The sequence below is a fragment of the Babylonia areolata genome, chromosome 3 (genome assembly GCF_041734735.1).
Source record: "Babylonia areolata isolate BAREFJ2019XMU chromosome 3, ASM4173473v1, whole genome shotgun sequence".
Lineage (NCBI taxonomy): Eukaryota > Metazoa > Mollusca > Gastropoda > Neogastropoda > Buccinidae > Babylonia > Babylonia areolata.
In genome coordinates this window covers 56,471,070-56,483,569 of record NC_134878.1, presented here as the reverse complement: position 1 = coordinate 56,483,569, position 12,500 = coordinate 56,471,070, and the positions used below count along the sequence as shown (strand labels likewise).

The following is a 12,500-nucleotide window of genomic DNA, read 5'->3' as shown; positions in this document are numbered from 1 at the left end:
TCTTCTTCTTCTTCTTCTTCGCCGCCGCCGTCGTCGTCGTCGTCGTTGTCGTCGTCGTCATCGCTATCATCAGCATTATCATTATCATAACTCTCCTTCTTCTTCGCCTCCTCCTCCTCTTTCTCTCCTTCCTCCTCTTCCTCCTCCACCTGCTCCTCCTCCTCCTCCCCCTCCCCATCCACCAGCTAACTTTTCCTCCTCCTCCTCCTCCTCCTCCTCCTCCTCTTCTTCTTCTTCTTCTTCCTCCTCCTCCTCTTCTTCTTCTTCCTCCTCCTCCTCTTCCGCTTCTTCCTCCTCCTCTTTCTCCTCCTCCTCCTTTTCTACCTCATCATCTACATGCTCCTCCTCTTCATTCTCCTCATCCACATCCTCATCTACCTGCTCCTCCTCCTCCTCCACCATTCTCCTCATCCACATCCTCATCTACCTCCTCCTCCTCCTCCTCCATTCTCCTCATCCTCGTCCTCATCTGCTTGCTCCTCCTCCTCCTCCATTCTCCTCATCCACATCATCATCTACCTGCTCCTCCTCCTCCTCCTCCTCCTCATTCGCCTCATCCACATCCTCACCTACCTGCTCCTCCTCCTCCTCCTCATTTTCCTCATCCACATCCTCACCTACCTGCTCCTCCTCCTCCTCCTCATTTTCCTCATCCACATCCTCATCTACCTGCTCCTCCTCCTCCTCCTCCATTTTCCTCGTCCACATCCTCATCTACACACACACACAACCACCCCACCTTGCTAGCAGCCCCACCCCACCTCCTCCCCCCACTCCCCCGAACCTCCTCCCTCCCAACCCCCACCCCGACCACCCCACACCCCCATCCCCCCATCACCCCGTCCCCCCATTCCCCGCTGCTAACCCACTCTTCTTTATGTGGCAAGATGGCGGAGAGGAAGTTGTAATGAAACTGAATCCGTGCAAATGTGATGAATGGGAATCCATACTTGGGCCGCGGGAGCCGGAGTCTGTTTACTCCCCCTTTTTTTTAGGGGGGGGGGGGGGAGGGAGGGGGGAGGTGGGGGGGTGGCGCATCTTTGTTTGTCTGTTCGTTTGCGCGTGCTGGTTTGATTTTCTTCTTCTTCTTGTGCTTTCGTTTGTTTTTGTTGGGTTGTTTGTTTGTGTGTTGGAGTGTTGACTTGGTTGGGTTTTGTGTGTGTGTGTGTGTGTGTGTGTGTTGTTGTTGTTGTTGTTGTTGTTGTTGTTTTCTGGGGGGGGGGGGGGGGGCGTGGTTTCGTGTTTCAGTGTTTGTTGTTCTTGTGTGTGCGGGACGGTGCATGCGCGGGCTTCGTTCTTGTATCTCGATTGTGTTGGAGTGTTAGTTGATTTCCGGCCTACCCCCCCACCCCCACCCCCCTCTCCCTCTCCCTCTCCCTCTCTCTCCCTCTCTCTCTCTCTCCATCCATGAAAGACCCAGATCCTTTTTTTTTTTTTTACTACATTTAAAAAAAAAAAATCTTTAAATCTAAACACAAATCGTGTGTAATGAGACAGAATCTGCGAACTGCTGAAGTGGGCTAATTCTTTCGAGTCCTCTCTCTCTCTCTCTCTCTCTCTCTCTCTCTCTCTCTCTCTCTCTCTCTCTCTCTCTCTCTCTCACGCGCGCGCGCGCGTTTCTGCTTGTGTCTGTCATTCTCTGTCTGTCTCTCTCTCTCACTGTCGCTCTCGCTCTCACTCTCTGTGCGTGCACATGTGAATGTATGTGTGTGTTTATGTGAGTTTGTATGTGTGTGTTTGTGTGTGTGTGTGTGTGTGTGAGTGAGTGAGTGTGCATGTGTGTGTGTGTGTGTGTGTGTGTGCGTGCGTGCGTGACGTGCGCATGTGTTAATGTCAGTGTGCATTTCATTGAAATTATTTCTCGAGAACACACACACACACACACACACACACACACACACACACACACACACATGAAAATGGAGTCGCATGCAGACTCTGGCAAGGAAACCATTTTCAGTTGTTAGGGATTTAAATAGGGCGGTGAAATGCACAGTCGGCACTTCTCAGAAGACGGAAGATTGAACAGACGATCTGAACGGAGTAAGAAGGAGAGGGAAAGAGAAAGAGAGAGAGAGAGGGGGGGGGGCGGTGAGGGTACTCAAGCGAACCCACCCATTCCGGTCAATGGAAATCTCAATCTGTTTCAAACAATTTGCCTTGAAAGTGAAAAGCTGGGTCTTTCAGGTGGAAGGAATAGAAGGAGAGAGAGAGAGAGAGAGAGAGAGAGAGAGAGAGAGAGAGAGAGAGAGAACTCGAAAGAATTAGCCCACTTCAGAAGTTCGCAGATTCTGTCTCATTACAAACGATTAGTGTTTAGATTTAAAGATTGATTTTTTTTTTTTTTTTTTATCTAGTAAAAAAATCTGGGTCTTTCATGGATGGAGAGAAAGAGGGGGAGAAAGAGAGAGAGAAAGGGGGGAGAAACAGAGAGAGACAGTAAGGATGTTATATGTTTGGGGAATATGGCGGGTGTGGGGGGGTGAGGGAGGGGAAGCGTTTAATCTTCTTTTATCGATCTCTCTGACTGAGAAGCGAACACCTGTTCAGGAAAACGTAAACGTAAACAAATGATATCGCCCGTGGCGAAGTGGTCAATCCTTAGCGTCGTAGACGAACGACAGGAAAGACGTTGGTTCGAATCCCCTTTGAGGCAATTCATCGTGGGTTTTGTGAGTCTGCTGACCAGCTCTTGCTCAGAGCCCAGGTGCTAGTTGCATTGCTTGGCTCTTAACTTTTTGACAGTTACACGTGACTAAATGCCTACGTTGACCGAACTACGTCATTGGTCAGTTCCATAATGCACACAGTTAGTAGCGGGTTACGACCATACTAGGCTCTTCCGTGCGAGCAATGCAACTGGCTCCAGAGTGTTATGGGCTCAAGCAGGAAAGTGTGGGGGGACCATATACGTTCGGATGTCATTCACTTGATGGAATTCTTGTTGAAGCGGGAAGAGGCCCCTCGATGTATTCCCTGTGATGAGCCTCTCACCGTGAAACACGTGCTCCTTGACTGTTGGGATCTGCATGACGTTAGACACAAACATTACACGGCGGTTTCTTTGAAGACTTTGTTTCGTGATGTCCCTCCGTGGGCGCTGATGGACCTTTTAAAAGAAGTGAACATTTTTAACCAGATTTGAAGGTTTTAAACTATGGAAGTGTTTTTTTTTAAACCTTGGAGTGGAAAGTTTGAAGTGGTGACTCGTTTTAATTGTTTGTTTGTTTTTACCCATGTAGTAGTTATTAACGCGGCGGTAGCCTTGAGATGGCCTTAGTGGTCGGCGAGGCTCTAAGCACAATAATTTCATTTCATTTACTTGATGGAATGGCTCAAATTTCCTGACCAACCCTGGAGGTGTTTGTACATCTCCGTCCTGGTTTTCGTAGGAATTAATTTGTGAAGTGGGGCGTAGAACACAGCCTGGTCACTTTTTTTTTTTTTTTTTTTTTTTTTTTTTTGTATTCGTCATGGTCTCTTGGTGACGTCACTTTTGACATTCCCTTCCCACTTTCGTGCTTGCTGTGAATTTCTGTCAAGGTCTTTGTTGATGTCTTCAGATTCATAGATTCATCGGATTTGTCGCTCCCAAATGTCGGGCGCAATAACCGAGTGGTGAAAGCGTTGGACTGTCAATCTGAGGGTCCTGGGTTCGAATCACGGTGACGGCGCCTGGTGGGTGAAGGGTGGAGATTTTTACGATCTCCCAGGTCAACATATGCGCAGACCTGCTAGTGCCTGAACCCCCTTCGTGTGTATATGCAAGCAGAAGATCAAATACGCACGTTAAAGATCCTGTAATCCATGTCAGCGTTCGGTGGGTTATGGAAACAAGAACATACCCAGCACGCACACCCCCGAAAACGGAGTATGGCTGCCTACATGGGGGGTAAAAACGGTCATACACGTAAAAGCCCACTCGTGTGCATACGAGTGAACGCAGAAGAAGAAGAAGACGTCGCTCCCAAATGTCGTGGTGGTGATCTCTACCCATGGAGGACGCCGACTCAGTCTGGCTCCCCGACTTAATGATTATTGTTGTTTCCCGTACGGGGCTTGGAAGTTGGTGTCATGCCTCTGCTGGATCACACATGTAGGCACAGCATACTACTGGGCACCACACAAAGTAACACAGAGGCAGTGCAGGGTCTGCTCCAGTGAGTAGCCGCACGGAGGACTTAATGATCATTGTTGTTATCTCACTGTGAGTTGCTGGGACTAGGACTTGAGTGAGTGGCAATAGGATTGTCGGTGTAAATGTGAGTGTGTTCCCACTGAAACGACAAAGACAGTAAGTCAGCCAAAACTGATATATAACATACTCAGTTGTCATGTATATTATAGTGACGAAAAGCATGAAACATTTTCTGGAGCATGTTTGCTGGCAAGCATGTGAGCAGTGTATGCGAAGTGTATATAAACCGAAATCGTTAAAAATACGCACTTAACGGAAGAGATATATTCTGGAGTATTTGTAGTTCATCTCGTGTGCTCGCGCGTATATCTGTGTCTGTGTGCGTTTGTTTTTGATGTTTTAGAGAGCGTGTATGCGTGTGTCATTCCTGTACGTGTGTGGTTGTGTGCGCATGGGTGCATGCACATGGATGTTCGTGTGTTCGTACAATGCCATACAACATAACGCAATGCAACACCACGCAAATGAACGTTCTTCATCATCATCATCGTGTGTGTGTGTGTGTGTGTGTGTGTGTGTGTGTGTGTGTGTGTGTGCGTGCGTGCGTGTATGTGTGCATGTGTGTGTGTGTGTGCATGCGTGTGTGTGTGTGCCTGCGTGTGTGTGTGCATGCGTGTGTGCGTATGTGTGTACGTGTGTGTGTGTGTGTGTGCGTGTGTATGTGCATGCATGTGTGTGCATGCGTGTGTGTGCATGCGTGTGTGTGTGTGCGGGCGCGCTCGCATACGTGTCTGTGTTCCTGCATTCCTGCATGCGTGCGTGTATGTTTTCTCTCCAGGCTCCGTCCAGGGACTCTATCCACTGCAACCACATCGCCAAGTACGTGCTGCAGCTGACCCCGGCGCCAGCGGGCAAAGGATCGCGGCCTCGGACCTGGAACATTCCGGCCAGCAGCAGCCGCACCTTCGCCATCCCAGGCCTCCAGCCCTTCACCCAGTACTGCGCCAACATCGTCTTCCGCACCGACGGCGGCTTCCAGTCGCCCAAGTCGCCGACAAAGTGCGTCGTCACTCCACAGACAAGTAGGTGGATGATGAGAGGGGTGCAGGGTAATGTGTGTGTGTGTGTGTGTGTGTGTGTGTGTGTGTGTGTGTGTGTGTGTGTGTTGGGGCTCATGTACGTTTGTGTGTATTTGACTGTGCTTTTCATATATGTGAAACTGCATGTTTGGTGCAACAAATAAATGCACGCAGTAAAAAAAAAAAAAAAAAAAAAAGGGGTGGCGCTGTAGTGTAGCGACGCGCTCTCCCTGGGGAGAGCAGCCCGAATCTGTTGTGATAAAAAGAAATACAAATGCAAATACAAAATACAAACCCGGTGCTTGTTGTGGCCCCGTTCCTAGAACAGTCTGGGCAAGACGTAGGTAGCCAAGACTTGGTGTCACCTTGCCTGACAATTCCATTTCGGGATGTTTCCCAGTCTTGACCTTCTCATTTTTCCTTAATTAACTCTCTCCATACGAACGGCGAAAGAGACGACGTTAACAGCGTTTCATCCCAATTACCATCATCAAAATATTGCAAGCGGAGCGCTCTTATACTGAAGAGGTGAATGTTGACAAAGAATACCACAATTCTGACGACGGAAGCTAAAGGTTGGGTCATTCAGACACCCACTGGACATCCGAAGGGTCTGTGTAGAGGAGAAGAGAGGATTGGCCGTACTGAGTGAGTTAAAACACGAGAGGTGAAAAATCGAAAGAGTTTAAATTTTGTACCATCGTATGTATCCCCGTTTTGAGATTTGACCCACCACTGGCAGAGAGGCAACCAGAAGTCTTAAACTAAACCACCTCATGGTTTTTTGTTGTTTTTCTCCCCATTCCAGACGATTACCATCCTGTTTATGTGTTGTTATATTGTGTAATATGTATGTCACTGTTCGTGCACGTGAGAGACTGAGAGAAGGAGCGGAAGAGGAGGAGGAGGAGGAAAAGAAGGAGGAGAGGAGAGAGAGAGAGAGATAAATCGAAATCGAAATCGGAACTTTTTTTATTGAGGGAAAATGAATAGGCATTTGTTGACCTGTTTTCATCCTACCCTCGTAAGGAAACTGTATAAATTAGTGAAGGAAATACACGAGAAAAAGAGAGAGAGAGAGTTTTCATTGTTTTTCGAACTTTTTTTTTTCTTTTTTCTTTTTCTTTTAAGATTCCATTTCGTGCTAAGATTCCATACATCTTTCCAGAGTGCCTAATAGAAGCTCTCTGTATGCAAGCCGCGCAGAATGATTTCCGCTGAAGAATAGTTCTAGAGCAGTTTGTGTCAGCAGAAACCACAGCTTATTTCTGTCGATTTCCGTTCAAGTGAAGAAAATAATGTGCGAATAGATTTAACACAGAAAGGTAAGATAAGCAGTTCCTTTTTTAAAAAATAAAATTTTAATCATTTTCTGTTATAGGCAGTGGCTCAAAGGAGCTGAGATTTAAACGGTTTCTTTCAAATCATGCAAAGAAACGTTTTTTGGGTTTGTTTGTTTTTTTCGACAGTGAGCTTTTTAGATCTTGACAGAATATCATTTGCTTATATCAGTATGATTTTGATGATATTTTTTTGTTTGTTTGTTTTTTTACGCCTGTTTGCATTTCATTTTGCTTTACTTTTTGCTGTCATTCTTGTTGCCTCGGTGCAATATTTCTCAAAATGTTTGCTCTGTTATCTCACAAAACGAAATGACACATTTTGAAAAAAAAAAAAAAATCAAAGTCCTTATTCATTCATGAATTTATTTATTTTCATTTCTAGAGCCCTACCCTTCCCTGACCTCCTTCCTTATTATTCTTCCCTTTCTTCTTCATCTTTTCGCCACTGTTAAGTTTACCTCTCTCTCTCTTTCTTTCTCTTTTTTTTAAGGTCCATCTGTGTGTGTGTGTGTGTGTGTTCTTGTGTGTGTGTGTGTTCTTGTGTGTGGCTGAGTGTGTTGTCATTTTCGGGCGTGGGAGCCACAGCAATGGGTGGTGGGAGCCACAGAAATGGGTGGTGGGAGCCAGAGCAATGGGTCCAGTGGAAGGGGAGAAAAAAAACAACTAACGAGTGTGGGATACGTACCATTGCGCTCAGACTCTTTGGCTTTCCAGACAGGACGTGTTCTTATTTTTCTTGCTGTTGTTGATGAACTTGTGCAATATTGTTCTGGCTCTTAGCGCTGCTGCCGCGGTGGTGGGCTAGTTGGCCTGTGGGGGCCGAGAGAGAGCGTGGGAGTTGTAACATAGGCAAGCCACTCTCCACTTTATAATCAAATTCTAACCCAGGTAGTCGGAACAGCATTTGTCCTTCTCTGAATGGTTAAGACACTCATCTGCCAATACAGAGTCCGTGAGGGCGTGGGTTCGAATCTCTCTCTCGCCCTTTCTCATCATTTTGAATGGAAAATCGAACTGAGCGTCTAGTCATTCGGATGGGACGATAAACCGAGGTCCCGTGTGCAGCACGCACTTGGCGCACTGAAAAAGAACCCATGGCAACGAGTGTGTTGTCCTCTGTCAAAATTCTGTGGAAGAAATCTTCTCTGTAAGGTACACAAATGTATATGCATGCACTCAAGGCCTGACCTTGCGCGTTGGGTTATGCTGCTGGTCAGGCTTCTGACTAGCAGATGTGGTGTAGCTTATATTGATTAAACAAAGGTTTTTTTCGAACGCAATGACGCCTCCTTGAGAAACTGAAACTGAAACTGTCCTGTTGGTCTTTAGCCGGAACATACTTGTTGGACTCCTGCTCTACGTCTTCTACTTCTTTCTGTCTACTTCCTTTACACACACAGCGCCCCCTGCGCCCCGGGAACTGAAGGTGACGCGGGTGGCTAGCAAGGCGGTGACCTTCACCTGGCGGCGTCCCGACCCCCCGCGCGGAACGGTGGGGCTGTACCGGGTGATGTACTGGGAGCTCAACAGCACCGGGGCCAGCGGGAAAGAGTGTGAGTCCGAGGACCGCCTGGTGACCTACACCCTGAGCGACCTGAAGCCTCTCACCACCTACCAGGTTCAGGTGGGTAGTGTGTGTGTGTGTGTGGGGAGGGGGGGGAGGTGTTGGTTGGGTTGGTTGGTTGGGTTGTTTGTAGTGGTAGTTGTGGTTGTGGTGGTGGTTGTTGTGGTAGTGGTGGTGATGGTTGTTGTGGTAGTGGTGGTGGTGGGGGTTGTAGTGGTGGTGGTGGTGGTAGTTGTGATGGTGGTAGTTGTGGTGGTGGTACGGGTGGTGGTAGTGGTGGTGATTGTTGTTGTGGTGGTGGTCACCTACACCCTCACCGACCTCAAGTCTCTCTTTTCTCTCATTCTCTCTCGCCTTGACTACTGTAACTCTCTATTGTCTGGCTTGCCTTCATCATCCATTCAGTCCCTTCAGCGCATACAAAACTCTGCTGCCCGACTCGTCCTAGGAAAGAAAAGATCTGAGCACATCACTCCTCTTTTACAACATCTCCACTGGCTCCCTGTCTCACACCGAATAAAGTACAAGATCAGCATTCTGTGTTATAGATGTATTCACAAAACTGCCCCTTCCTATCTCTGCGGCTGCCTTCACTTCTACACTCCATCTCGCTCACTACGATCGGTTTCGGATCCACTCTATTTACGCATACCCAGATTCAAACACTGGACTGTTTGCCGCCGTTCTTTCTCTGGTTTGGACCTTGCAATAGAAATGAACTTCCTCTTTCGCTTCGTCAAATCTCCACACTCAGCTCTTTCAAGTCTGGCCAACCCACCTCTTCCCAAAATAGCCTCCTTTGCCTGCCTCTTTCTTGTCTTTAGTTTCTACAGTTTTAGAGTTATGCATGCATGTGAATGACTGGTGCGAAAGCGCTTTGATTTGTCTCTACACAAGATTCAGCGCTATATAAATACCATTATTATTATTATTATTATTACCACCTACAAGGTTCAGGTGGGTAGGGTGTGTGTGTGTGTAGGGAAGAGGAAAATCGAAAAGGTTGAAAACTACCCTCCCCCCCCCCCCACACACACACACATACACACACATTCACACATACCTTCAACGATATTGGCAAAGCAATAACAATACTGGATCTTTGTCAGAATTATCAGCAAGTAAATCAGCATAACACAACAAGAAAGAGATAGACATCCTCACACACACACACACACACACACACACACACACACACACACACACACATAAAATACACAGTTCCTCTTCCTGCTCTGTATCCATGCGGAACTGATTGAAGGAATAAAAGAGAGGGGGGAAACTGTTTTGAAGGAATAACAGATGGAACGAGCAAGCAAACAAACAAACAAACATATTGAGCCCAGAAGAGTTCGATTTAACCACTCTTATTTCTTTGCTGCTCTGCACGCTTTGAAAGCTATTGTCTTGTTTGTGTGTGTGTTTGTGTTTGTGTGTGTGTGTGTGTGTGTGTGTTTGTGTGTGTGTGTGTGTGTATTTGTGTTTGTGTGTGTGCGTGTGTGTGTTCGTATTTGTGTTTTGTGTTTTTGTGTGTGTTTGTATGTGTGTGTGTGTTTGTGTTTGTGTGTTTGTGTGTGTGTGTGTGTGTGTGTGTCTGTGTTTGAGTGAGTGATTGTGTGTACGTGTGTTTTTGCACGTGCGCATCTGCGTGCGTGCGTTCGTGTGTGTGTGGGCGTGGGCGTGTGAGTGTTTGTGTGTGTATAAGTGAGTGAGTAAGTATGTGTACGTGTGTTTTTGCACGTGCGGATGTGTGTGTGTGTGTGTGTGTGTGTGTGTGTGTGTGTGTGTGTGTGTGTGTGTGTGTGTGTGTGTGTGTGTGTGAGTGAGTATGTATATACGTGTTCGTGCGGATCTCTGTGTGTGTGTGTGTGTGTGTGTGTGTGTGTGTGTGTGTGTGTGTGTGACACAGAGAGAGAGAGACAAACACAGACGCAGAGAGAGAGAATGAATGAATGAATGAATCTTCTTTTTCCAACGGTGAAGACATTAGCACTTTGGCCGACTTACACATCCATCTGCCGTTGTTCTAAGAGACACACAAACATATGCGCATATATTTATGTTGTTACACTTTATACATGTATCCGTAGGAGAGAGAGAGAGAGAGACAGAGAAAGAGAAAGAGAAAGAGAGAGAGAGCGAGAGAGCGACTTCGGTGCCAGAAAACGCTTCTCCCTCAGGAAACTGCCCAAACTAACGAGGTTACACTGACATTCCGAATTGCTGCTGCAAACGAATAATTTTTATTATTTATTGTGTGTTGGGCTGTTTGCCTGTCTCGCTTTTCCCTCTGTCTCTTTGGGTCTCTCTTTTACTTTCTTCTTCTTCTTCTTCTTCTTCTTCTTCTTCTTCTGTGTGTGTGGGTGTGTGTATCTGTCTGTCTGTTTGTCTGTCTGTTTGTTTCTCTGTCTGTCTGTGTCTGTCTGTGTGTCTGTATGTTTCTCTGTGTATCAGTGTCTGTGTGTGTGTGTGTGTGTGTGTGTGTGTGTGTGTGTGTGTGTGTGTGTGTGTGTGTCTTTGTGTGTCTTTGTGTGTCTGTGCGTGTGTGTCTTTGTCTGTGTGTCTGTGCCCCTGTTTTTCTTTTTCACTCCGTCCTTTTCTGTTCCTCTCTCACTGTCTTTGATGCTCTCTTTCTCTATCTGTGTGTCTGTGTCTGTGGCTGTGTCTCTGTCTCTGTCTCTCAAGGTCCCCTCCTTATCTCTATCTCTGTATGTCTCTGTCTCTGCTTATCTCGTTTTGTCTGATTGTCTCTGTCTGTGTTCCTTTCAACGTCTCTGTCTGTCTGTCTGTCTCTCCCTCTTTCTCTCTCTCTCTCTCTCTTTCTCTCTCGCTCCCCCTCTCTCTGTCTCTCTGTCTGTCTGTCTGTCTATCTGTTTCCCCTCTCTCTCTCTCTCTCTCTCTCCCCCTCTTTCTGTCTGTCTGTCTGTCTGTCTATCTGTTTCCCCCTCTCTCTCTCTCTCTCTCTCTCTCTCTCTCTCGCTCGCTCGCTCGCTCGCTCGCTCCCTCTCTGTCTGTCTATGTCTCTCGTCCTCCTCCTCTTCCTTCTTCTTCTTCTTCCCGCTCTCTCTATCCTTCACCCCCTGACTTATCTCCCCTCCCTCTCCCTTTTTCAGTCCCCCTACGCCCGCCCCCCCTATCGATGACCTCCCATCTTTCATTGCCACTCCTACTTCTCTATCTCTCTCTCCCTCTCTCTATCTCTCTTTCTCTCTCTCAGCACCACCACAATCACCCTCTCTCTGTTTCTCTCAAACCCAGGAGCACCTCCACCCACCCATCCTCCACCGTTTAATTATTCTCCCCGATCCAATCAATTGAAAGCTTTGAAATGTAACTGAAGCTGGGAGATTTTTGTTGCGTGCTCCCACAGCTGCCCGCGTGACAAAAGAGCAAAAAACACACGTGGATGGTGTGGTTGGTTTGTAGGACTGTTTGTTTCTTTGTTTGTTTTTGCTTGTTCCCTCGTTTGTTCGGTTTTAAAACTCTTGGAGGTTGTTGCTTTTGGTTGTGATTGTAAGGAGGGCGTTGAGATAGCGCTGGCAGCAAAATGTAGGAGATGAAAGGTTGTGATTGTTAGGATGGAAGAGACAGCGCAGCAAATGTAGTAGATGAAAGGTTGTGATTGTTAGGATGGAATTGAGACAGCACAGCAAATGTTTGAGATGAAAGGTTGTGATTGTTAGGCGGGCACTAAGTCAGGGCAGCAAATGTTAGAGATGAAAGGTTGTGGATGTTAGGAGGGTATTGAGATAGCACAGCAAATGTATGCAATGAAAGGTTGTGATTATTAGGTGGGCACTAAGATAGCACAGCAAATGTATGAGATGAAAGGTTGTGGTTGTTAGGAGGGTATTGAGATAGCACAGCAAATGTTTGAGATGAAAGGCTGTGATTATTAGGTGGGCGTTGGGACAGCACAGCAAGTGTGTGCGATGAAAGGTTGTGATTGTTAGGAGGGCGTTCAGAAAGCTCAGCAAATGTTTGAGATGAAAGGCTGTGATTGTTAGGATGGCACTAAAACAGCACAGCAAAAAGCTGTTATTGTTAGGAGGGCACTAAGACAGCACGGTAAATGTTAGAGATGAAAGGTTGTTATTGTTAGGAGGGCACTGAGGCAGAGCAGAATGTATGAGATGAAAGGTTGTTATTATTAGGATGGCATTAAGACAACGCAGCAAATGGTTGAGATGAAAGGTTGTGATTGTAAGGAGAGCAGTGAGATAGCGCAGTCAAATGTTTGAGATGAAAGGTTGTGATTGTAAGGAGAGCAGTGAAATAGCGCAGTAAAATGTTTGAGATGAAAGGTTGTGATTGTTAGGAGGGCACTAATACAGCACTGCAAAAGGTTGTGATTGTTAGGATGGCACTAAGACAGC

At 46.8% G+C, this 12,500-nt stretch overlaps 1 protein-coding gene across 1 annotated transcript in view; it reads left to right on the top strand.

Moving 5' to 3' along the window:
* Window positions 1–12,500, top strand: part of LOC143280385 (receptor-type tyrosine-protein phosphatase T-like) — a 230,871-nt gene that overhangs the window by 57,874 nt on the left and 160,497 nt on the right. The window contains exons 9-10 of the mRNA XM_076585020.1: window positions 4,977–5,220; window positions 7,961–8,184. Coding sequence (XP_076441135.1) covers window positions 4,977–5,220; window positions 7,961–8,184 — 468 coding nt within the window. The remainder of the gene's footprint in view (window positions 1–4,976; window positions 5,221–7,960; window positions 8,185–12,500) is intronic.